Here is a 26,817-nt window from a genome sequence, read left to right as displayed (position 1 = left end):
TGTTATATCAACTTCCATGCTCCTTTTCTTTTTCTTATTTTCACCACCTTGTTATCATTTGTTAACCCATTATTAGTTTTTCCACTGTAGCGGTAAAGCTCCTGATGATAAAAAAAGTCATGTTTTCCTACAGCTATTAGAATTGCTGTAAATTTTTGTATTTCAAAACAGAACCCTCCTAACAGCTGGATGGCATGCAGATAATAAAGATCTGGTCTGGATAAACTACTAGTTTCCACTTGTGACAGCCACATGGATGCTGGCAGAGCACTGACTCCAGCAGCCTGACAAATCTTGACTAGCCAGTACTTACATTTGCCTTTAGGCTCACTGATCCACATTTTCAGCAAATACTTTGGCCTGCAGCTTCTGAATCACCTAAATTATATACCAGGTAATATCTTTCTTCACATTGCTCCACCTAAACATTTTATTCCTAACTTTAATGTACACTTTCATGATTCTCAGGTACAAGATCAAAAACAAATTTACAATGCAGAAATTAAAAACAATCTGAAAACAGATTATGTATCATTATACTGCCTGGCAGAGTGCAACAAACATTATAAGCCTATCTCACTCACAACACATTAATGCAGTTAAAACAGTCTTTGTGCTCTTAAGAGAAAACTATTCAAGATATGACTTACCATAGCTGTAAAAAAAAAAAAAAAAAAACAGGTATCATTTACTGCAGCACAGCCCTGCCTAGAATGCTGGCTGAGGTTTCCCTGGTTAGCCAAAATTAAAATTAATTCCATATTTTTGGCAGAAGGTCTGTAAGTTAATTTTCATCTTTTCTCCTTTGGCTATAATTAAAAACCTAGGGAAAAGGCTTCACATGAAGGTACATTACATTAGACATTTTTGGTTTTAAATGGCTATGGTGCTCACCTTAATCAAGTCAAAATTAAGTGGGAAAGTAGAATGACATTATTGCCTCCTCGTGATTATAGAGTTAACAATAAACGTAACCCATGCCTAGAGGGGAATAACAGCCTGCATACTACACTTGGTTGCTTGTTCTTAAAAGAGGTGAACCTTAGTGCAGATTTGATCTGCAGTCACCATACACTTCTGTCACAAAAATTACTAATCAGTAACTCAAAAACAACAGAAGAGGGCAAGGGAACCTGCAAGGCTTTTTACAGCAATATTCAAAAGATACTCAGAGGGAAGATGTGAAATATATAATACCAAAGGGAACTATAAAATGAACAGGAGTTTGGCTTCTGTTCACATGCAAAATCTACTTTATACAACGAGTGAGCTGATAGGCTCAACGTGATATAAGCATACAAGTGGTTGAGGTCTCTCTAGATGTGGGGACATGTCACAGGATGCTTCCAAAAGAGTCCTCTCAGCAGTTTAAAACCACTCTGATTCCATAAAAGTCTTCTGATGCCTTCCCAGCTGGCAACCAGCAGGTGCACAATCCCAGATTAAGATCATTCATCTTTTGAGCACTCGAAGGCATGACATCAGGTTATAGACAGCTTTAATAAAAGATCAGCATTCACTGAATCATCGTATCCATGTCTGTCCATCAAATACATCATCCAATATTTCCAACCTTTCACAAGTTCTATTTTCCATTGTCTCATATTCTAATTTATTATAATAGTATATAATATATATTATATATAAATATTATATATACACCCTATTACATATAGGCATATATATACACTTGATATAGAGAATGTATCTCTTAACTGAAAGAATAGCAAAATAAACATGTAATATAAACTTCTTTTACCCTCTAAAACCTTGTTTTTAGAACTAGTCCTGCAAGGCATGCAATTTAGTGACACTTTGTTAATAAAAGGTTGCTAAAGCTGCTACTAAGTGTGGTGAATAAACTCTCTGTAGCATTCTGGGTTACATAACTCATATTTCACCTTTTTGGTGAACTATTTGGTAGATGAGGTACAAATGTTGATTTTTGAAAATGTTGTGGTTTAACTCCAGTCAACAACTTAATATTATACAGCTGCTTGCTCACTCTCCTCACCAGTGGAATGGGGGAAAGAGAACTGAAAGGGTGAAAGTCAGAAAACTTGTGAGTTGAGATAATAACAATATAGTAATTTAAATAAAATAATAAGAAAGATAACAGTAGTAATAAAAATATTTTGTAATGTAATGAGAAGGAAAATTACACGGACAGATAAACAATACCCAAGAAAGAAAACTGATGCAAGTTAAAACAATTGCTCAGCACCAATGCCCAGCCAGGACCTGAGCAGCCACCCCTTCCACCAACCTCTCCCTGGCCTTATTGCTGAGCTTGAGATCATACAGACTGGGATATCCTTTTTGTCCAGTTGGGGTCAATTGTCCCAGCTAGGTCCCCACACAACTCCTCCAGCCTCCAGCCTACTCACTGGTGGGCTAAGAAGCAGAGAAGGCCTTGATGCTGTGTAAGGACTGCTCAGTAATAACAAAAAAATCTCTGCATTAGCGATGCTGCTTTCAGCACAACTCCAAAACATTGCCCCATACCAGCTACTAGGAAGAAAATTACCTCTACCACATTCAAATTCAGAACAGAAATGCATTTGGGGCAGTGTGGCAGAAAGGCACAGTGGGCTTTCCCAAGGTCTGTTCAAACCCAGTGGTCTCACATTCTTTCCATCCTTCTAACCATTAAAGACTGAAACTCTTAGGCTAAAAAAAGTCTGTGTTAAAATAATAAGCTTGTGCCATACCTGGACTGAGAGATACTAGCCTAGCTTTGTGAATAGCATTGACTCCAAAGTCTATTCTATAATCACTTACCAGTAGACTATTTGGGGAAAGAATGGGTAAAATAAGGTAGGGGGATCTATTTTGCTTTTTGAAATCTCCACTGGAAAACCCTCACTTAGAGAAGTGGAGCTCGCATTAAGTGAATTTAAAATATATAAGCAGAAGCAGCCCTACTAAAAGTCTTAACATTTATTCAGTCAATATGAGAAGAATTCAGTTACTCAGAAAGTGCTCTTCTCACTCTCACCTTTCAACTGTTATTCACATACAGCTAATACCACATCTGAATAAATTCCACTGACCTTCATTACATACCACCCAGTGCTATTTGTTTTCATATAGAATCATTAGCATACAGGATAGCCAAAAACTTCACCAAGAGAGGTGATAGTGAATTAAAGAGGAGGGGCAACACCTTGTGTGAAAATTCAAGAGAGTAAAAAGATCCCCAGATTAGATGTGGAAGGACTCAGGAACAGAAGGCTGCTTATCATCAGTAAGTGAAAAGTGATGGTTGGAACAGGGGGAGCAAAGTGGAAAGTGAGAAATAACAGTGCTCAAAGGTTGCAGCTGTGTGAGACCATAGAACAAGCAGATAAAAGGATATAAGATGAAGCAAGCTCACTTGAATTAGGCTTATGGGCATTAAGCAAGCCAAAAATAGCAACAGTGCATAGGGGAAAAACTATTTTGCTAAACAGAAGGCTAGGAGTTAAATTTTCTCTTCTGCCACAGGCTTTCTGGTTAGTAGCAAGGACGTCACTCAGTCTATGCCTCAGCTCCTCATCCATAGAGCAGGATGTTGTGCAGAAAAGCCCCAAATGGTTCAGGAGACAGTCAAGTGATAAGGCCTAGATATGAACCTACACAAACAGCTATACCCAACAGATCCCTGATGAAGGAAGAAAGGGGAGAGGGACTGATTATAGTGACCTGACCCACCTGAATTATAAATAGGAGAAAAAATGATAGAGACCATGACGGATGGGTGTACAGCCACAAGAAAGAGAGATAAACTTCTGATCACAGAAGTCTGGAGAGAAAGAAATATTTTGCCAAATAAGAAAGATGACAGTGTACCAACAGATACATTCAAATGACAAGGCTGCCTAAAATTAAGAGCAGAATGGATATCTCAATGTACCCTCAAAGGAATGCTCTCTAATTTCAGGGAGGTGTTATTTAGGCACCAGCTACTGCTATGAATAGTGGGTACAGTCTATTCCTGTCAAATATACTGAAGAATAGCATGGAGAAAGTTACAGACAGGAAGAAAAAGGAGTACTGCTTAGGAGTGGAAAATTCCTTCAAATACAGGGAAAATGGGGGAAAAACCCTTGCCACACAAAACAACTTCAGCCTAAGAAGCTTGTACATTGAGATTCTTCCATTCAGACATGAGTTCTAGGTAGAATGGAGGGTGACTGGTACAAGTGGTTGTTAAATAACATATAGGTAGTCACAAGATGAACCTCTTGTACTGAAAGAAGGAAGTAAAGGAGACAAGTAGTCTGCAAACAGACTGTCTGGGTGCAGGGAGGATCAGAGGGGCAAAGGAGACAGACAGCTGATCAGAGATGAAATTTTCCTGGAGGGCACAAACAACCCTCCTGAACACACGTGAGTTCATTTGAGCAGGTCTGAGCAGAAAAAGGGGACAGAGGAAGCAGGGAAAGGATGGCACTGAGGCAGCATGCGGTCACAGCAACAGTGTTTTCTTGTAAAATGCTAAGAAAATGCTGGAAATATTTACTATCCCTCAGGCCATTCTTCCCTCATTATTTGTTCTAACTAGTACTTGAAAAAGAACTTTTTAATATATATGGGTATACAGCGAAGTGAAATAAATAACCAACACAAGACGTAAAAGTCCTTGTTAGCCCCAAATTAATTAATTGCTATTTGTTATTTTCAGAGTGGTAAGTATGACAAAGCAACAGACGTTAACTGCAGGAGCTGTGTGCCAGTGCCAGGCAGCCTCCTCCAGCCACAGAAAGCCTAAAACCACAAAACAGACCATGGGTGGGGAAAAGCAAATAACACTGTCCCCATGCTACAGACTGAAAACAAAGGAAGAGCAGAAGCAGGTGATTGTGATTTCACAGGACGCCAGTGGCAAAACTGGATACTGAAAGCCTCTCTGTTTAGAATCCATCTGATGCCTCAGTCATACAGGCATTGTATCTCTTGGTCTGAGCTGAAATTAACAGTGCTACCACCTCCATCCAAAAAGTCAACCTTCCTATCTACTTACAGTTCTGTTGGTGAAGTTACTGAAGTCTGTCACTAAGATCTGCTTGATCATCTCTGGTGTGGAGACCACCACAAACACCTGGCGACCAATATAGTACCTAGAAAAAGAGAGTCATTTTAGGAGACAACATCAACCAGAGAACTGTCACCTTCTCTAAAATGTCACCTCTGTTGGCTTGAAAAGACAAGTATGACAGAAAATGCATTCCCTTGAGTAAATTAGTATCTACACCCATCCTTCTCATCTATTAAATTAAGATGAACAGACAGGAATTTGAAGGAAACAGCTTACAGTCTTTAGTCTTTCACTGATTAATCAATACTCACCCAACATTTTAACATCAAAGTTTACACACTGTGCTTACAGTGAACCCTGTACAAAGTCATGTAGTATCACTAAACCAAACTACAGAGGGGGAAAACAGTAGTAACCAGTATCCCAAAGAATCGTGAAAGACCAACCAAACTGATTATCCTGCAGTTAGCCACATGCCTTTCCATGGCAAAGCCCTGACTACCATGAGTATTTCCAGAAGTCCTCCCAGAGTGGAGGCAGTAAGGGCACACTTCCACCACTTCTAATAACACTCAGAACCCCGTGCATCTCAGGCTCTGCATTACCATAAATTATCTAACAGATACCATCTGAGCCTTACAAAACACCAACGTGAAAAAAATACATATATTAAAAAAGGTCCAACAGGTATAAAGAAATCAATAAAACTTTAGAAGACAAGTGGGTGATAGGAGTCCCTCACTTAGTGCTTTTACATCCTCTATCTTGTGTTTCCATTTTAATCTGATTTTCAGAGCCTATGTCTGTCTCTAGGGGTCTACACACTATTGTGGATGCCAAAGAGGTACTGGAACCCACCCCAACCCCACAACTCCTCGGGATACAGCATTCCCTGGCAGCATTCCCCCTAAGGCCTCGTGCTTGGCTGCTCTTCAGGGGGCAGGAGAGCCACCAGCAAGCAGACGGTGCCTGCAGTCCCTACCATTGCCAATTGCTGGACCAGAAAGGCTACATGGCTGCTGCTGCCATTGCTGTCCTAGGAGAGAGGAAGAGGAGGTTGGAGGCAGGCACAGGAGAGCTGTACAGCTTGGAGCAGAACACAAGAGCAATGCCACAGATGCTGCAATACCATGGTAATATTGATATCTAAACATTTTGGTATGATAGAGCTTGGTATCAATATATTGCTTATCACCTGTCTACGTTGCAGCAACCGAACAGACAAGCAAACCCTGGGCTGAATTAAATTTAGTAACTGGAGGTTCCCATGGCAATGAAGCTGCAGCAGCACTGATTTCACCAGGGGCAAACAAGTCAGACACACATCTTGATTCCAAAGCAGGGTTTCACAGTCCAACTTGACCCCTGTATCACCAAAACTCATAACAACCAAATGGCAGAGAAGAAAAGGCAAATTATTTATTTTGGAAAGGAAGAGATCTTTTTTCCTTCTCTGGCAGCTTCCAAAAGGGAACTGTGATTTCCCAAATACAACCCACAGGCTCCACTTGAATCTCAGATATAGGTTGTACGTTCTATAAGAATAAACTTTTTTTTTACTTTTCCCAGTTTGCTAAGCCACAGCAAAGTAGCTTTCTGCTAATGGTCAAACTTTTCTTCAGAATCCTAAAAGGTGAAGAAACAGCTGAGGCCTCATTTTGAGGAGGGCTTTGATCACAGGCTTTGACAAGAGTCAAACACCCTACATGCTCCTTCAGTATGTACTTCATACAATTTCTCTGGCATAAGAGAGGCAAAGCAAGCTCCCAAGGCAAAGACCTGTGCTGTTCCAAACCTACCCAGGGTGATGCACCATAAATACTGAACTCTCACACTCACGCCTTGAGTTGTTTCTTTTTTTTTCTCTTCTCCAAGTTTACCAAGTTCATTGTGCCATTTAATGGTTAGTGACTGATGGTCTTCCAACACATAGCTTTTCATAGGGACCAAATTCCTAATAATAGAAGCCAAATCTGAATCAGAAGCCAAGTGTGCCTACCCAGAAAATTTAACACTGACCACAGAGGTACTATGTGACATGTCATGCAAAGCATGTGGGTATGCATAAGAAAAAGAGAGAAACTTCCAATTTATTTCAAATTTGGAAAGTTGCAGAGCTCCAAGCTCTGGTCCACTGGAATAACAAGACAGCACTCACAGTTGGAGCCCTTATGTCACTGTGCACTTTGTGCTTGAAAGCATTCAGGACTAGAATTTGGGACAGGAGCATCTCTTGCTCAAGCTGCTTTTATGAGAAAGTGACTCACAAGCCAAGCTTACGCAAACAAATCTATTCATCATCCTCCAACTCAGACCAGTCACCCGAACTCCCAGTTCTGCTTCCACAGCTAAGCTCTTTCTTTTTTTTTTACTCTTTCTGTCTACAGGCACCTGTTTTGTATTTCCTTACCCAGTTGTAAATAAGGGCAGAGGGGTAAGAAAGGAAAAAATCCCTAAAAATAATAAACTGAAAATTCTGAAAAAATTATCCTAATTAAACTGATTTTTTTATAAGCAAAGTTGTCTGCTTTTAAAGAATGACTGTTGTAAATACACTCATTCTACCATCTTTTATTGTATCCCAAATGGTAAAAGCTCTCTCACTGGCTTTTTTCCATGCTCCTACTTTTGTATATAATCTTCATAACCTTTTCTAAGTTAGAAGAGACTTGTAGAAGCACGTATGGACACGCTTTGGAAGCCAAAATCTAAAAGCTAGGAGCATGACTTCCATGATCTTCACCTGCAGTTAAAGAAAAATACAAGAATAGGTAAGTATGAAACAAGATCATACCATCTATTTCATTTAGCAAACAGGTCCAGACCCTGCAGATCCACCAAATATATGCTTACCTAAGTTTTAACATATTTTAAATCCTTTGCAACATCAAGGCCTCAGTCACAAACCAAGAGGATATCTCCAAGTAACTTTATTTTTTTTCAACTTGTTCCAAAATGGCAAGTAAAAGATAAAATCCTCCTGAACAATAATCTATTCTTCCCAAGTAAATAACATATTCAACTCTGCCATGTAACTTCATTTTGATTCTGTATTACTACAGAAGGATATCACCAGCCTCACATAGACATAGATTTATTATGAACAAAACTCGATATTCTTGTCAGATTTTAATAAATAAGAGTTTGAGAGAAACAAAAGCCTCCCGGCAAGCGCATTACAAATGGATTCATGAATAATTTAGGACAGCACTTTTTATTAACTTTTTCTAGGTTAATCTTTTCACAGGACTTGTCCACACACAGAAGTCCTACCTTTAGCTACAGTATTACAGAACTGTTATGCTGCTTGAGCCAAACCTTTGTAATATTTTCATGCAGGGCATTCAGGGTGTAATACAAACTCTCTGGCCTATCTAGCTCATTCCTGCACAGAAACAAGAACGTGTGAATGTAGCATGGTATCTTCAGAGAGAGACAACCCTGGCCACATGGCAATCTGCTGTACTACTGCCATACCAGTAAAAATAAATGTCATGACTCACACAAGCGTGATTGTTCAAGTGCAGATGTAGATGACACCTTAGTTATTTAAGTTATGCCATTAGGGCACTTTCTACTAAACTTCAGTTTTGAACTGGAGCCCTCTAAACCAGAAGAAAAAAATCCACATTTTCAGACCAGCAGCTTTAGTGTTGTTGGAAGGTGAGAAAGGAAAGACCTGGTAGCAATACATCAACAGCATGAAGACAGCATTAGCTTCCTCTGGCAGACGAAAGTGCACATGATGAGCCAGTGCCCCAGTGGGCTGCTGGTGCAGAAGCAGTCTCATGCTTACCTAAGTTTTAACATATTTTAAAGATGAAGATCATGGAAGTCATGCTCCTAGCTTTTGGATTTTGGCTTCCAAAAGTCCGAAGCACCATCTCCTGGAGGGCCAAGCAAAAAGCTTTTCAGAACCATTCAATGGAAGCCGTGGATTTACTCCCACAAGTCATGGAAAAGACAGGCTGTCCTCCAGCATGCTTTCCACAGCACTCACAGGTCAAGGGACTGACTACATTTTACTAAATTGAGCTAAGGAAGTCAATCTGCATTCAGCATGTTTTAATAAGTGAAAAGGCTACAAACACCCAACACATTCAACTGCAGCAGTTTCGTTAGTAAGAATAGAGAAACACCACTCTTAGAGCAATTAATGAAAGGTACGGAGACTTCTGCCTTGTGTTCAGCTTTCACCCAGCAGGTCGTGGACCTCTTTGCAAACAGTCATTTGGTGAACATGTTTTTTTATTGGTAAGAACAAGCAGCAATCTACCAGTGATTTCTGCTGTTTTGCATGCACCTCACTGTTGTTTTCTGCAGAGATGTCACCCAGGTGCCTCAAGATTCACATAGTGCCTGCCATGCCTGCAGAAGTTATCCCGTGGAGGAAAGAGGTGCCTGAGGAACAGGCTGCCAAGTCCAAGCATGAGGTGAGGTAGGAGCAGTGAGAAGAAAGGTATGTTGGATACCCAGTCTCTCCTGTAACACCCAGGCACACCACCTCCCTTTCCAATAATTGCCAAGGATGCTCAGGAACAGTCATTTCTCTTCTCGTGAGATGTAGTGAATCAATCAACTGCTTTTAATTTGAAGGAGCACTTTAGTGTCATCCTTCTTGGGCCCCCAAGATCATTCCAGTCACACTGCAGTGTCATCTGCTGCCAACAGCATCCCCCAGCTCCTAAGACATGGACGTGGTCTCTAAGCAAAGCTCACAGCAACGTTGTCTTGTTGTGCAGGAAACAATGGAGTGCACACACAGTACGTCATGGCAAGGAACCATATGTTTTTGTAGAACACCTGTGTGGGAAACGCCTGTAACCATTTCACCCTTTTTAGAGTGCTGCTGTCAATTCACAGAAGACTTTGATCTCCCTATCTATTATCAGTCCCATGGATTGCAAAAACATCACATTAATCATAAACCACCTATATGCTGTCAGGCAATAAAAAAGGCTTTGTTTTCTATGCTGCAGTCTGGTAAAGTACACAAAGATCATCTGGTAAGCTAAATGAAAATTGAAAATTTTATTATCTTAAACTTCCTCAGGGAAGAACAAAGAACAAATAACCTTAAAAAAAAAAATAGAGGTATGCAGAAAAGACACCGAGGAACAGGGGAAAAGGCTAATTTTCTTATGAGACATTTACATTACGAAAAGTTTCTTGATCACTGCCTCTCTTCTTATTTTAAGACAAAAAACCTGAACAGCATGCTGCTTGTTTATAATAGGGGTCAAGCCTAGTATTACGTGCCTAATTATTTCAGAGGTCAGCATATTGCTTTGTTTTGAGCACTGTCCCACCCAGGCAATTCAAATTTTGTAGGACTGTGCAATACATAACCAACAGCTGCAAAACCCAAACACAGTCTTCACAGAAAGGGTTACTTTGGGCTTGAGAGGAAAGAAAAGGAGGGGACAAAAAATGTCAGGTACCATATGTCCCACTATTATTTGTGTTACATTAGCAGCTAGAGGCCTCCAAGATCCCCAGGTCCTAATTTGGCAGGAGCTACACGTAAGTAGAAAGCTTATTCTAGGTCTGCGGAGTCTACAATTTAAATAACAGAGTCTACAATTTAAATAACCTGGAGCAACAAACAGTGGGGAAAATAAACAACAACCTCCATTTTCCAACTGAGGGACTGGGGCAATGGCACGTACAGATGAGAAGAATGAGAAGGGAATTGCCAGCAATCACCTACTCTTTTTTCTTTTTTCTCTTTTTTTTTAATTATTTTTTTTCTTATTTTTAATTTCTGTGGGGACAGAGCTCCTCGGCTGCCATGCACACCTGGAAAACCCACATCATTGGAAAGCTGGGAGTCAAATCCCATGCCATTTCTCTTGCATCTCGGGCTATGACTCTAGCTGGCAGGGTGCCTTCCTGGACTATTTTTATAAGGTACTGACAAGCTCAGTACCTCCCAATTAGAGAATTCAGAAAAGCACATTACTGCTTAGGAAAAAAATAAACAAAAAACCCACAAGCAAAACCCACAACATCCTAGAAACAGGTGAATTTATCGCACATGAAAATGAAGCCCTGGTAACACTGAGCAGTCTGAGGCACAGAGAAAAGTTTCAGAGCAGAGCTCTGCCAACTCACACACACGTGTGCGCCTCAGCCGGAGATTAATCCAACCCATTTTGTGAATTCATGAAAAAAGACATGGCCACAGTGCTTTCTATTTTAGAATAAACAGTCCCTCATTTCTTTTTTTCAATGAACTAGGCTTCTTTTTAAGTAGTGAAAGCTTTAAAATAAGCACATAGAACTAATGATTTATTTCCTGACTGCATTAAAAATATCATGTAACAAGATGCCCAGGCACTGGCACACATCTTCTGTACTGCACTGTATTGCTATGCATCCACCTCTTTATCCACATACCCAGGATTAAAAATACTATCTTCTGCATACCAAGAACCTCTGCACTATCTCAAACTAGCACCTTGCCAAAAGACCTCTGCATTCTGACATGCTTAAGGAAGTATCAAAAAAGGAATAAAATTCTGGGATTATTTATATTTTCCCCACCACTAAAAGCACATCTATTTTTAAAGGAGCATCTCCCTTGTCAGGTACAGTAAAAGATTCATGGTATGAAAATAATACATTTAGGGTTGACAATAAGGAGAAGGAGTGGTGATTGAGGCCATTAGAAGGCACAGAGTTGAGTCTTTTGAGTACCTTACACGAGGGTGCAAACAAGGGTTTTTTCTGGGCATCTCTAACCCCAGCTGGGGTTTAGCAACCTGAGGGTGTCACACACATTTACTAATCCCTTCCCCCTTCCAAGTGAGCAGTGCAGAAGACGCAGACTCTGCATGGCTGTGTTAATTCATTCATGAAATGAAGTAGATGACATTTACCCACATATAAGGAGTGACAGGGATTAAATTAAGCTCACAAAGTGCCACAAAGAGAAAAAAGAAAAAAAAAAAAAAAAAAACAAACCACACACCACAAGAAAAGAAAGAAAAAAAACCTAACCCCTATGAATTACACAAGCATATTTGGAATTTTATGTCCATTTGGTTTTCTGAGGAAATACGAGTCCAGACCAAACTGCAAGCACAAAAACTCCTGCACATGTTCAGGGACTGGGAAGAGAAGCAGGGAAGGAAATGGACAGAGATAAGGGAACAATTTCTTTTCTTTCATTTCTTTCTCCAGTAGACTGCAGGAGAAGCTGGGCACTAGTGCAGTAGAGAGCCATGGGGTCCTAGGCTGTGCTTCTCCACAGCTGGGGAGCTGCTACTTTCCAGGGCTGGCAGGGGTTATTTTTATCCTGGCAACTGGGCTCAGATGATTGCCACCACAGCCGACACGCCGCGTGCCTGCATCATACCACTAGCGCTGATTAGCTACATCAGTATTCCACTTCATTAATGCGAAATGAAAGCTGTAAATAGGGTAACTGTTTTTATAGGATGCTACTGGAAATGAGAAGTACAGTGATATTAGGAAGAAACCAATCCCTCCTCCCACCTGGGTGTGCTGTGCTACAGAAAGTGGGTGACACTGACAGCGTTCGTAGCTCTTCAGCTCGGCAAGGGAGCCACAAGAAGGTTTCTAAACCTTTTCCCATGGTGTTTCCCACCAAGCTTGGACTGTATTAGTCTGTGTTTTGTTACACGTGTTTAGACTGTGACATTTTCACCAAAGCTTGTTTTGTCTGCTCTCGTTACAGCAGTGTATGCCTGACTGACCTCATGTGATGGTGCAGCAGACGCTTCTTGTGGGTTTCAGCATATTTCTGTGCTCGGCCTTTCTGTGGGCTTGTGAGACACAGCGTGAGAGGAGTCTCATCTCAGGCTCTCTGCACCTAACTCGCTACCAAAGTACAGCTTTGCTATAGCCTGAAAGAAAAAAACATCAGGTTACTGTTTCCAGAACACTGGATTACTATTTCTAGGGATAGTGACATCTGGGAGATGGCAAACTTTCTGTGTCTCTGAAGTTTACTTTCCACCACCTACACAGTGTTCATTTGTATGGATCTGTATGAGTCTATTATTTATATTCAACAGTGCTACCTATTTTTATCAGTGCAGTGGAAAAAAAAAAAAAAACAAAAAAACAAGGCTACAAGATGGCTGAGGAGGATAAGCAGTCAATGTTACTCGGGCTAAACAAGGGCAGCCTTCTCTCCATCTTGGTATTTTGTTTTGGTTTTTTCCATGTAAGGGAGAGAGAGGGATCTACTGAGCGCTTATCTTGATTTCTAGTCAGGAGCTCTAAGCAGCTTCCCTTGACAGACAGGTAAGCAATTTCTGGGAAACAACAGGCAGTATTACACTGGCAGGGCTACAGCCATTTCATACAAGATAAATGGAGACAGAGCAGTGCACTTGAAGAAGATGAGGGATATGGCTGTGATGCTGCATCGAATAACACGGCTGAGAGAACACGTAGAAAAGGGGTGTGAAGTGCAGCACTGCTTCCGGGCAAAATGGGGGACACCCATCCAAACGGGGGACTGTGAAGTCAAAGAGGATCCTCAGTGTCCCAGAAAGCAGGAGAGCAAGCAGGCACTATGGTGGAGGCTCCAAGAAAAACCTGGGACAAAAGGGGGAGAGCACAGATGGTGGTCATACAGAGGAAAAAAAAAAAACAAAAAACAAAAACAAAAGAACCAAAAAAACCCAATAAAAAAAAAGCCAACAAAGGTAAAAGGATTCAAACAGAATTTGTGATACTATGGCATTGTAAGGTACAGGAACCTGTGAGACAGGGACAGGTTGACTATAATAAAAACCACAAGTGTAACTAAATTGCCAGTTATAGGCTGATGATTGAACTTCACATATGCAAGCACACTTCAAGATGACTAAAACAAAGCTGGTATGATCTGACTTTTGCATCTTGTAAGGCATTTCTCACCACAGCAATATTAACAATTCATTATTTTTTCTCCATGAGACCTATCAACAACCAGGGTACAAAGAAAATCCATTTCTAAGCCTGTATTTTTGCAGCCTTCATCTCATATGAACTTTACATATCATGGCCAGGACCCAAACATGAACAGGATTTTTCACATCTCCAATTTTGGTTAGCCACTTCAGCTCTGTATGGAAGAAAAGGCTTTCAGAAAACATTGTGTATATGTCTGTCTTCTGAAAAGCCATGTCCTCTTACATTTCCTCAAAAACAGAGGCATTCAAAATCAGTAGGCTGTTTCTGTTTGTTTTAATTCTGCACTTTATCTTTGAATTCTTTGCAGAAAAGACAGTTCATCTGCCTCCTTAAAATACAATCCACAGTGGTGGACAATACAATATTTTATTTCTGCATGCATTTGAAATATTTTCTCTCAGCCTACTCCTTACTAGCATTTTGATCCTAAATCAATGACAGTTACAATACATTGAACACCATCCCTTTTTATTCCTTTGCTCTGTTAATGTCTATGCAAATGCATGCATTTCTGAAATAAGAATTACTTAATATTAGAATATCTCTAATTCCTCAGTAAAACAGAAGAACCAATATACTGATTTTTTGCATATTAAAAATAACAGGATGACACGAATAAGCCAAATTGAATTTTGTGTAACTATACCTACATAGATCATTTTGCTGAACAAGACAAAAAGACATACATGGCTACTAGCCTGAAGCTACCTGAAGTTTAAGCAAAGGAAAACAAGGTTTTAGATATCGGAAGCAGTGGGCAACCCATTCATCTGGTTTGTGTGCAAAAAAGACACAGATCCCAGCCAACACTGGAGAGCTTTACTGAGGCACATAAAGGTTTGGCAGTCTGGCCACGAGGGGGACAGTCCTTGGGACTCGCTTTTCTTTCCCTATCTGCCTGAAAAAAATGTGTTGAAACAAAGAAAGAAAGGATAGTAACCACCTACTGAGCTCCTGGGAATATAGTTTATTATGCTACAGCATGCAAAATGCACAGAGGAAAGATTAATTTTTTTAAATCCTTGCAGACCTATGGCAATGTGCACTTTTTCTATACATCCTTACTATCTACACACATACACACAAAATCATTTAATTTTTAAAAATGCATTATTAAATGCACACTAAGCCAAATAAAAGTCATTCCCCAACGCTTTATGCATTTATCATGAAACCACTAGCAGAATTCTTTACAATAAAAATGCTAGCTGTATACATGACCAAACTAAATTAACTCAGGGAAATGGCTAGTATCTGACCATGTGGAAACATTAGAAAGCAGGGCTTTCTTATATTACTAGAGGGGAAAAAAATAGATGTGTTTTCTTACAGAAAAACTGCAATGATAAAAATATTTTTAATATTAAAAACCACTACAGCTCCAGGAAATTTTCCTGCATCAATTCAACCGGTGTTGTGCTGGACTTTAAAAACCCATTAAAATAATCATGATAAATTTCCTAACTTCTTTCAGTGCACCATGCAGAAGACAAAGGAAACTGCAATTCAACAGAGGCAGAAAAGAAAGAAAAGAATGGAAAAACCTGATAGCTTGTGCATCAGTGATAACATCTTCACTAGCAACAATGGGCAAATCTGTGCCACAAAGGACTAAAGGGGCAGGAGTGATGTGTTCAGCTGACAGTAGCACTCTAAAGTAATGACTTCCAGGAAAATCTGGTGTTACAAATGGACAACAGGCTGCTGAGAAGTAGTTGAGTCACAACTTTCATAGCATGACACATTATTTCAGCCTAAAAATGGACATACTGAGAAACAGGATGCATAGGGCTCTGGGAAGGCATCTATGGGAATAACAGCCTACGGAAGGTTAATGTGATCTCCTGGTTTAAATTACAAAACCTCACTGAAATCCATGCACAGAGATTTTCCCCAATGTTTAATGTGCAGTCAAAAGACACACATCATGTTTCAAACAGTCATATTAGTAAGAACATTACCTAGTTGACCTATTTTCCATTTACCACCTTGTACACATTATCAGTTATAAGAAATATTCTTCTTTTGCTGCTCCTTTTTTTGGCAGAGGAGAGGGACACAATTGTATAACAAATAGCATAGATGTCACCATATCCTGAAACAACCCAAATCCCTGAGGATGGAGGAGTACAGTTAGCTCTTTCCTCTTCCTCTTTCACCATGGAGCAACACGTCCTGTTCACACACCTCCTTCTTCTGATGGCCAGCCAGGGCACACCATATCACACCAATGCTGGGGAACCAGTTCCCATACACATGTTGCACATGTTTGAGATCTCTTCACACCTGCATTAAACAGCTGTCCTGGGCCTGGATCCAGGTGACCAGGAACATGAGCAAGATGGGATCAGTGTTGGGCCCAGTTCTGTTCAATATCTTTATCGATGATTTAGATGAGGGGATTGAGTCCATCATCAGCAAATTTGCAGATGACACTAAGCTGGGGGGAAGTGTGGACCAGCTGGAAGGCAGGAGGGCTCTGCAGAGGGACCTGGACAGACTGGAGAGTTGGGCTGATTCCAACGGGATGAGGTTCAACATGGCCAAGTGCCGGGTCCTGCACTTTGGCCACAACAACCCCATGGGGAGCTCCAGGCTGGGGACAGAGTGGCTGAGAGCAGCCAGACAGAAAGGGACCTGGGAGTCTGGATTGACAGGAAGCTGAACATGAGCCAGCAGTGTGCCCAGGTAGCCAAGAAGGCCAATGGCATCCTGACCTGTATCAGGAACAGTGTGGCCAGGACTTGATGATCTCAGAGGTCCCTTCCAACCAGGCCAATTCTATGATTCTATGTAGGCTCAAGAACAGCTTGGTTGTAGCCATTTGGCTAAAGTCTTGGGATTTCCATGGACCTGCCTCATTTCTGAGTAAAGGTTAACACCCAGCAGTACTTTGCTACACAAGTCCTCAATCCCTCTGGATCTCTGGAGTCTGCTGTAGTAGTTTTTGAGAGTTCTTCCCTTCAAACATTGAAGCATACATGAAAAACCATCAGTCAAAGCTAGGATTTTTGAGGAGGCGATTTTGAACCAAAATTTGCATTTTTAATCGTGCAACCTGCTGAGGAAAAGGGGAAAACATATAGATCTGAAAGCAGACCAATACAAACACTTCATATTCCTTCTAAATATACAGGTATGGGGGCAAGATCAAGTAACTTGATCCTTGCACAACAAAGGTACTGCAGAGACAAAACCCACTGAATCTATTCATAACTCCTATAAACAACACCAAAAAAAAAAAAACCAAAAAGAAAAACAAAAAAACCAAGCACAACTTTAGGATAAACCAGCACCAAAGTACATATATTGATCTGTCAAAAATGATTGAAGAGTGACAATAAAACGGTTATAAATTCTTAGAAGAAAAAGAAAGCAAAGCCACCAAACCAACCCACTGAAAAACTCCCACTTGCATTCACAGGGAAAAATGGACTGGAACAATAAAACACAATGGCAGTGCCTGTACGTTGTTGATAGCTGCCCCTCCCAAAAGCTGGAACAATCTTGCTATAAACCAAGGAAATGAAAATGTAAATGCATGAGCAATCATCTAGGGGATTCTGATGCTTAGCATCCTGTAGGCACAGAAGGAATGGGGAAAAAGGTTGGTGCCTTCTCTTGCTTTCCACTTTTCATATTTGTAGTTATTGATCATGTTCTCATCACCTGGAGACCTTTTAAACCTTGCTGTTACAGCTGCATGGCAGCTGCAGTGCCTCCAGCAACACCCTCTTGTCCTTTGGCCTCAGTGCAATCTGCTGCTCCAACTCCTCCAGGGTAGGAGGAGGTGGGCAGAGATCACCTGTGGCTTTTGGGGGTGCCTGGTGGAGTGAATCACATAAACAGCTGCCTGCAAAAAGCCAGTAATCAAAACCAAGCTCAAAAGCAGCATGGGATGGGGAAATATGCTGAACACAATGCCCAGAGAAGTCCTGTATCTATATACACAGTGGTGTAACCAAAGGGGTATCCAGATGTACTTGAGAGCTTGCAAACTATGTATTTGTTTTTAAAAAATGAACTTGAGGAGAACTACAGTAATGCCACAAACTCAATTCTGTTCTTCACTATTCATGAAAATCCATTTGTTTTAGTTATTGGGCAAAGGCAAATAAAACATCACTGACATGGGAGAAAACTTGGGTCTGGAATAAGTTTAGAGTGCCCTGGTTTGCAATACACTTCTCTGCCTCAAAAATCAGAATTTAAATTATTTTAATAGAAAATCATAGAATCAGAATTGTTTAGGTTGGAAGGGTCCTTAAAGACCATCTAGTTTCAAGCCCCTGCCATGCGCAGGAACACCTCCCACTAGACCAGGTTGCTCAAATACCCATCCAACCTGGCCTTGAACACTTCCAGGGAGGGGGCAGCCACAGTGTCTCTGAGCAACCTTTTCCAGGATCTCAACACCCTCACAGGATAGAATTTCCTCCTAATACCTAAACTAATTCTCATCTTTTTCAGTTTGAAACCATTCCCCCTATAAAAATAATCTAATATAAAAAATTTCATATAAACTAAATAATTTAATATTTAACAGCTAATGCCTTCCTACATGAGATTACGTTACCATCTGACCTGTTTTAACATTTGCCTCTGTGCTTCACTTGTAGACCTTCTTTCTCTTTCTCCTACCCCATGCATAGCTTATCTCCTACTAGGCCAAATGAGCTGTCAGTGGACATACAACATTGTTTGGCTAGTGTGATAACATTTTACTTTGTCCCTTCACACTTAGTATTTCATAAGATGTTCCATGTAATAAAAGGTCCCAAAGAACCAAGATTCTCTCATAATGTTACTGCAATTCCTGGTGTCCTTGCCAAGATCCTTTTTCAATAAAATAGATTCCAACATTGACAGAAAATTTTGGATTATTGCCGAGTGATAAAATGTCTAGTGCTAGTCCTGAAAGAGTCAGAACATTGCTCCCAGCTTTCTCCTTTTTCTGCAAGCTACTTTAAGATGTCTGGATATGCCCTAAAATCTGCTGTACAAAACCTAATTTTATTCAGTAGGCACCATCATCCAAAAATGGATATTATATAACATAAGAGAGATCTAAAAACATTGGGTCAAGATCCTCAAATAGTCATAGGTCTATGCCTGTAATGGAGCTACAATGAAGTTAACAACAGCTTAAAGGTCCAGGCCACTATTTTTGGACTTGTTTATGTGGAGGAGAGAGGAGATTCTGGGACAAGACATGATTTGAATCTTTATGAAGTTAGACTCAAAAAACCTCCTGTGGTAGAATGCACCTACCAATACAAAAATTGCTGCGGGAGGTGGTCAAGCTTTCCCCTGATGTAGTTTGTGTCATTCCAGAACTGCTGTGTCTGTGCATGGGAGGGGTTTTTTTTGGCATTGCTATAGCTGTTTAATTATACCACTACTATTTTATCAGTATGACTACAATAAATCCTCTTTCAAGACAAGCCTTCAGGTCCAGCCACCAAATTTAATGGAAGGAAAGGAAGATTCACAATCCCTAGGGTAACAGTGGCTCAGCTCATTTCACACTCCCCAAGCTAGAAAAAAAAAAATAAAAATGAATAGAATAACAGCTGAAAACAACTTCTTCCTCTGCAGCAAGGTATACTTTTGCCTATTGCCTGATGAAATCATACCCAGTTCACCAGCAGAAGGTTTGACATAAAGCAGACTCTCCAGGGAAAGAAGAGAGGTAGTCAAACAGAGAAAAAAAAGCGTAATTTGAAGATGGTGCCAAACCAACAAAGAAAAAGGAGATATTTTGTTCCCCTTACTAATAATAAAACATGGTAGACTAAAATTGATCCCCAGACTAATAAGATAGAGGAAAACTAAAACCTATATATGACAAAACAATAAAAAAGCAATGAAAAGATTTATGGAAGTACATAAAAACCTTGGAATGACGTAAAAATTGTTAGGTCGTGTTACTGTTTTCAGCTCAACATGGATAAGAAAAGCAGGGAGGAAGAAAAATTAGAGCATGGGGGAAAGGCAGCATAGGGCTGAAGGGGATGAAGAGAAGCAAGAGAAAGATAACAAAGCCAGAGTAAATATTTAAGAGGGGAAAAAACAACAGCAAGAAGCAAGAAAACAAACCCCACAAGACAAGGTTATCAAAGTTAAAAAACTAAACCAGAACAAACCCCAGAGCCAACGAAGTGGTGACACCACAGAGGGACAACAGGAAGCAATGGAATGGAAAATGTCTGCACATATTGGGCAAAACAGCAAATAATGACTGTTTCTAGGAAACAAAAGAAGAGGTATCCCAAATTCATTCCTGTACAAAGATCTAAGAACTGCCCAGCATGGGAAAAGGGGGTCTAACCAGTATCTGTGTCTCCTTCCTGAAGCTCCTAGCAAAGTGGGAATGAAGAGAGGACAGACCCATGGATGCTCCAGCTTGTGCTGAGGCTCACAGAGAACCAGGACATGCCACAGGCTCTTGATGTGCAGTTTCTTCTCTGCATCCTTCTTTCTTCTCCAGCCCCCAGTGGGGAATATGCAGGGGGAAAAAAATCACTTTTGCTTAATGCTTCTCATAGCAGATAAGACAGGCACAAGCTGCTTTTCACAGACTCACAGAATCATCAGGGTTGGAAATGATCTCTGAGATCATCAAGTCCAACCCTTGATCCACTACCACTGTGGTTACCAGACCATGGCACTGAGTGCCACATCCAGTCTCTTCTTAAAAACCTCCAGGGATGGAGAATCCACCACCTCCCTGGGCAGCCCACTATCCCCTCCTTTCAGGGAGTTGTAGAGAGTGATGAGGTCTCCCCTGAGCCTCCTCTTCTCCAGACTGAACACCCCCAGCTCCCTCAGCCCTTCCTCACAGGACTTGTGCTGGATCCCTTCACAGCCTCCTTGCTCTTCTCTGGACCTGCTCCAGCACCTCAATCTCCTTCCTGAACTGGGGGGCCCAGAATTGGACACATTTCATTTTTAAATTTCCATGCATCACACTGGAAACACCAGTTCATAGTTAGATATGTAAACTGGTGAAGTCAGAGACCATTAATAACTCATGGACTTTACATTTTATATATTTACACTTCAGGTTTTCATCAATACTTCTGGGTGCTGTAGGAATTCTAATGAAAGCATTTAATACACAGAGTAAAATATTTCAAATGGAATTGGGATATTTAAATAATCCCCACATTTTTCAGCCTTTTCAAAGCCCTCAGCCTGGTTCTTCCCTAACAGTAGAAAGGAGGAAAAAAATTACAAGGTGGACCTTACAGCCTGTTTAGCAGATTAACAAGTGCAGATACTGGTAGATTGTGAAGAGGTAGATCAAGGTGAAATTAAGTCTAGGAAACTAATTTTTGTAACTCAGAATATTCCCTCTCCTTGCTTTAAATTAGGATGACAGTCTGGTGTGCAGGTGCTGATTATAATAGTGTTACGTGACACAAAGAGTTAACCTGTTTGGCACTCCCATCCCAACCTCCTCAAAATGATAATTTTAAGCTTTATTTAGCCAAGAAGCAGGTAGTTAGAAATCAAAAACCGATGTTATACATAAGGTGTAAAACACTCCTCAGGCATCATGCTTTAAAATGAAACTTTAGTTTTCAAATAATCTTAACCTGGAGGTCACAAGGACTTAAAAGCTAAGATCTGCATTGCCAGTGTTCAAGAACAGGGAAACTAAGAGACATTTCCCAAGGAGTAAAAACAGAACTGAAATCACCTCTCAGCCAAAGCTGCTACCTGCACAAGCAGAAGCATACCAAGATGCAATCAGGTTCCTCAAGTGCTAAGACACCGTACAAGGGTCTGATCTGCTGCTTCCTTTGTCAGTTTTCAGAGCTGACAGAGTTCTGGTCAGTCTCAGAAGCCTTCTTGCACCCAGCTGATGTTGTCCCAGTGGATCAAGAGACTTCCCTCTATGCAAACAGTAACTCAAACTTCCATGAGTAAAGACAGAAGCATCAGGAACGTGGTGCAGGTGACAGCACTGTCCTTTGCTACCTTGCCAAGTGCATATAAAATGTTGTCTGTCTCTCATTTTACACTCTCTTTCCAGAGGTGTGAAAGATTACATCAGATCTTTGACTTAGGTTGGCTTTAACAGCTGCAGTAGAGTCATGGAGCAGTCATGTGTGGAGGAAAGAAATTTGGAAAAAGTGCAGCAGGGAGAACATGCCTGCACCTCAGCCACTCCATGGGCACGTCTGGAACCTCAGAGAAGGAGCCAGAGAACTCTGCACACAGAAGAGTTCACCACTTGCATCAAACATTACCATCCAAATGGCTTTGCCTGTGCTGAGAGCTGGAACTGTGACAATTTGGTGGGCCTTTGAGTCACTGCTTGTGTTCTCTAACCAGAACACAAGTGTCCCTGCACCTAAACCAGGACAGCAAGAGGCTACAGTGGCAAATAACAGCCATTACACACTATACAAACTCAAGCTGCATGGTTTCTCGTGGGATGTCATAGTCCACATACAGGATTTTGTCCTTGTCTTAAAAGAGCTCATTACTGAATGCCTTTAACATTACTCGTACACTAAGCATCAATTTGCAGTGTTCCAGAGACCTGAGGACATTTGAAATATGCCAGAATTAAACTAGTCAACTAATTTACCATAAATTTTGCCTGTAAACGCAGGCCTCGGTAAGCAAAACATAAAATGCCCCATAGTGATCAGGGAGCCCACAAAACCCTGTAATGATAACACCAGACTCTGAATCTCAAAACAGTGTGGTGTGCCACCTCTTGGGTAAATCTTAAGGCATCAGGCCCATAAAAGTTATGTTTTTAAGACCAATTGGCTCAAGAGAGAAGAGTAGAAACTGGTGATGATATACCCATAAGTAATGCTTGGGACTTGTTCCAGCAGCTTGATTTGACTGTTGGAAGTCACTGTAACCAATACCTAATTATGTGTGGGGAATCAGACGGAGATGCAGCATTGTACCATTACCTTACCTTTCAGACAGGAGTATTGCTGGGTTTGAGTTCACTTTTAAAAGACAGCTTTAAAAAAAAAAGATTACTATTAAGAAATGCTGAGAGTGTTCATAAAAAAAAGCTCTTAAGGCATAACTTAAGAATATTTTCTACAATTGTTCAGTCAATTTTTGAGATAATCTTTTCTATTTCAGAGAGAATGGCGAACACATTACACAGAGGAGCAATAAAATTGTCTGTATGCAAAATGCTGTCAAATGAGAGGGTGTGGAAGGGGAAGAAATACTTTTGTCCCCATTAACTTTTTTCAGCTACAATAAAGCTAGCTGTTTGTGTGTACCAACAGCAGCAGGTACACATAAATTTTCAGGCACTATGGCAATTGTTTCTTTATGGCCCTGATTCAGCAAGGTAGATAAACTTCTGCTTAACTTGAAGCATGTTGAGAAACACCAGTGATTTTAATAGGATTACTAATGTGCCCCAAGTTAGGCACATGTTTAAGGGTTCTGCCATAAGGTATGCACAGTTTGCAGGTATTTAAAGAAAAAGAGATAACTCTAATTCATAGTAGAAAATTTTGGTCTGATCAACAATCCGGTAGAGTCAGAGGACCTTATCATAACACATAAATGAGGAAACAAAGTGAGGAAAAAAAGGATCTTGGAAGATCCATGACTGGCTATGGAAGTATATCACTCTTGAGGAAAACAGATATCCAGGCAAGTGAAGCTATCAAAAATATTTATCAGGTTAAATGTGATACAGAGATTAAGAAGAGCTATAGGTCAGAAACACAAAGTCTGTTTTGCTTCTCCCTTCTTCCCCACCCATCCTTGCTTAGGCATATTTTCTAGCTGAAATACAAAAAGTAAATATTTTAAAATATAAGAATAAAGGATTGATCACAGGAGAGGTAGTAAGTCCATTAGACCTCAGTGTAAAAGAAGAAATAAAGCAGGATAAGATTGTTTCATAAAACTAAATTTCTTTACATGAGCCTTCAGAGAAAAATACAAGAAATCCTGTCCTGGGATTACTTTTTCCACATAAAGCAGAGTAAAGCTAGAAACAGAGAGGTTAAAAAAAATAATAAAATAAAATTTGAAATTAAAATGGCAATAAAGACAATCTTTCTTCAGGTAAATTAATTGCACGATGAAGACATCAACAGTTCCCTGCAGGAGGAGATCCTGCTTCTATCCATCTTAGGTTTTCCCTGAGGTATTCAAGGAGGGCAGAGGAAGGCTTTCAGAAAAGTTTCAGATGCCCAAATCCCAAAAATTCATATCCCTCTCCTGTCCATAAAAAGAGAAGGCCCAAGCCTCCCAGTGTGCCTCAACTCCTGATGCAGAGGCAGGAGCAGCAGTGAGAAAAGCCTGTTTGTTGTCCACAACTGTGTGATTGTGGACTCATCTGCAGAAATGCTAACTACTGCCATCTGCAGCAACAGTTTTTGGGGAGAGGAGAAGTCATGCGTTAATACAGAACCAACTCTGGCTCCATAGACTTCTGAAAAGCTGTCAGCTGCCAGCATGGCTTACAATCACAACTCACCCCTGGACACATTTCAAGTTAGTGACTGGCTCCATGATCTCGCCTAATCCTTTAAAACACCCAACCATTTAAATGACATGGCTTAATCTTGGTTCTGATAATGACTTATTAGGAAATAATTTAAGGAATATGAGGAAGTCTTTAAAGAATAATAAAATAATAAAAAAAACCCTTCTCGCAGATCAGACATTGAGTAATGCCACAGACACCTCAATAAAAATCACCTGTCCTATTTTAAGTTGCTTTCTGTGAATTAAAAACCACACTCAAGTAACCCACTGCAAAACAAGATACTCTTATATGGAAAAGGGAGCTCCAGTCACATCTTTATTTTCAGAAGATGCTTCAGCAGTGCATGCATGCATCCCATTTCTGTGACTGCACCTTGACTTGTGACCTGTGATACTGTGCTGATCCTGGGATGCTTATGCTGGAACCCAGTAGAGGCTCAATTTGGGTAGATGAAGTTCCTTGCTAGAGGTCTTAATAAGGACTGAGAATGTCTTATACTTGTATCTTGTCAGAAACATTCTCATAAATTCCTCCCCCTATCAGAAAACACAGATTTTGAGCTCATTGACTCTCTTTGTCACTTCACAGACTGACAACCCTACGCCCTGCTTGTCTCCTGCTTTCTAGAGGTAGCTTAATCCAAAATACATCCTCTTGCTATTCCTAGAGTAACCTGTCAGTCTTTACTTTGTTCTTGTCCTCCTTAGCACTTATTCTACTACATAGCAGGTCAGACTTCTCACAGCAGGTTGAAGTTGAGAGTTCAAGAAAAGGAAAAGTAAGAATAGGGGGTTTGACCTGCTTCAAGCTGTTTCAGATGCAAAAGGACTTGAAGAAAGACTGTCATGCCACAAATTGTACTGAATTTTAATCTTCTGTTCTTTTTCTTTGAAGATACACGCTGAGGTCTATGTTATGAATTCTTACACTCTTCCCAACATCAAAATGCACTGCTACAGTTGAAGGCAAAATAGGTTCACTCATCCCAGAGGCAATCAGCTGCCTGCTTGGGGCTTTATAGTATTTTCTGTTCCTTCACTCACGGTGTGTTGCTGGGCCAAGAATATATTACTTATTTTGGCACTAGCCACCAACTCAAAATCAGCCATACATGCTTACATAGCTGTAAAGTCATAATGATGCAATCACGGTAGACTGTAAAGTGTGTATATAAATTAAAAAATTAACTCGCTGCCCCTACAGTTCTGCTCATAGCAGTTACTTTTCTGATTCCATAAAGTATATTCTCCCCCTTTAATTCCCCTCTTCAACCCAGAAGTTCTTGGTTTCTCTGTCTATACCTATTTCTGATCAGTAGCCATAGACTAAAATGGAAATGGAAAAATTGGATATGGTACAGGTGAAAATAAAGTGTCAAAACAACAAAGTTCATCAAAAAAATAAGTAACATAAGTCACTTATTTCCACAGAAACCAAGACTACTTTCCTGTAAATCTCATACCACAAAAAAGGAGAATATTCAACATAAATCTTTGTATGTATCAATACACTGCTTTCCAAATAATGTCTTTCACTTTTTATTCTTGGTGTGGAGAGCCAACGCTTATATTTTACAGGAACCATTTTTACAGAAAATACGTCAAACTGTACCTGAACCAAAAACTACCACTCTCTTGCAGGATCTCCTCAAAAGTCACATCAGTGGCTTGGATCCCCTTGTTGAACAGAAATGCTCCAGCTCTGTTTTTGCACCAAACCAGAGCCGTTTGTTTCTGCCTTGGCCTCCATCTTGGGGCATCTCTGTATGAAAACAGTTTTCACAGCACACACAACTGAAGACTATTTGCATTGTCTCTCTCTATGAAAAAGTAATGTCATCACCTCTCCTTTGGATCTATACATGGGAGTGAAGAAAAAAAAATGCTTTTGTGACCTACAAAAGCCTTACTTGAAATAATTCTCTATGACTTCAGGCCTTTTGGAATGGAAGGGATATATTGTTTTGACTTGATTAAAGCTGAAAAGTTGATTTGACATCCTGTTGTCAAGGAAACCAATTCACACACAAAAGAAAACAGTTGTGATGGTATCATTCAGACTATTCAAGTGACCTTAGAAAGGAAAAAAAAGGCTTCAGTTCCAAAGATTTGTATTCAACTCACTTCACCACTGTAGAAATAAAGATCATTGCTCTTAATGCTTATTGGAAAGCAGTTTTCAATCTGGAAAAAGCAAAATACCCCATCTTCTTCCAGCTGCCAGATCCAATACTTTGCTGAGACCATACACACAAACACACCTACCATTTACTGCCCATTTTGAAGACCGACAAAATCATGCAGAAGACATATGAGGAAGGAGAGGGAATTTCTTTAATTGACAGGACTATGAAAAATACCCCCAGACA

At 40.4% G+C, this 26,817-nt stretch overlaps 1 protein-coding gene across 6 annotated transcripts in view; it reads right to left on the bottom strand.

Moving 5' to 3' along the window:
• Window positions 1-26,817, bottom strand: part of TBXAS1 (thromboxane A synthase 1) — a 243,014-nt gene that overhangs the window by 123,476 nt on the left and 92,721 nt on the right. For 4 of the 6 annotated variants that reach the window (XM_071727781.1, XM_071727811.1, XM_071727797.1 and 1 more), the window contains 2 exons: window positions 22,899-22,946; window positions 5,006-5,102 (listed from right to left, as the gene is read on the bottom strand). In XM_071727781.1, coding sequence (XP_071583882.1) covers window positions 5,006-5,102; window positions 22,899-22,946 — 145 coding nt within the window. Of the gene's footprint in view, window positions 1-5,005; window positions 5,103-17,367; window positions 17,558-22,898; window positions 22,947-26,817 lie in introns of those variants that run through there. The other 2 variants (XM_071727819.1, XM_071727805.1) reach the window with 2 other exon arrangements.

Source organism: Heliangelus exortis, chromosome 1, assembly GCF_036169615.1.
Source record: "Heliangelus exortis chromosome 1, bHelExo1.hap1, whole genome shotgun sequence".
NCBI lineage: Eukaryota > Metazoa > Chordata > Aves > Apodiformes > Trochilidae > Heliangelus > Heliangelus exortis.
The sequence above is the reverse complement of the archived record's forward strand: the minus strand, read 5'-3'. Positions and strand labels throughout refer to the sequence as shown.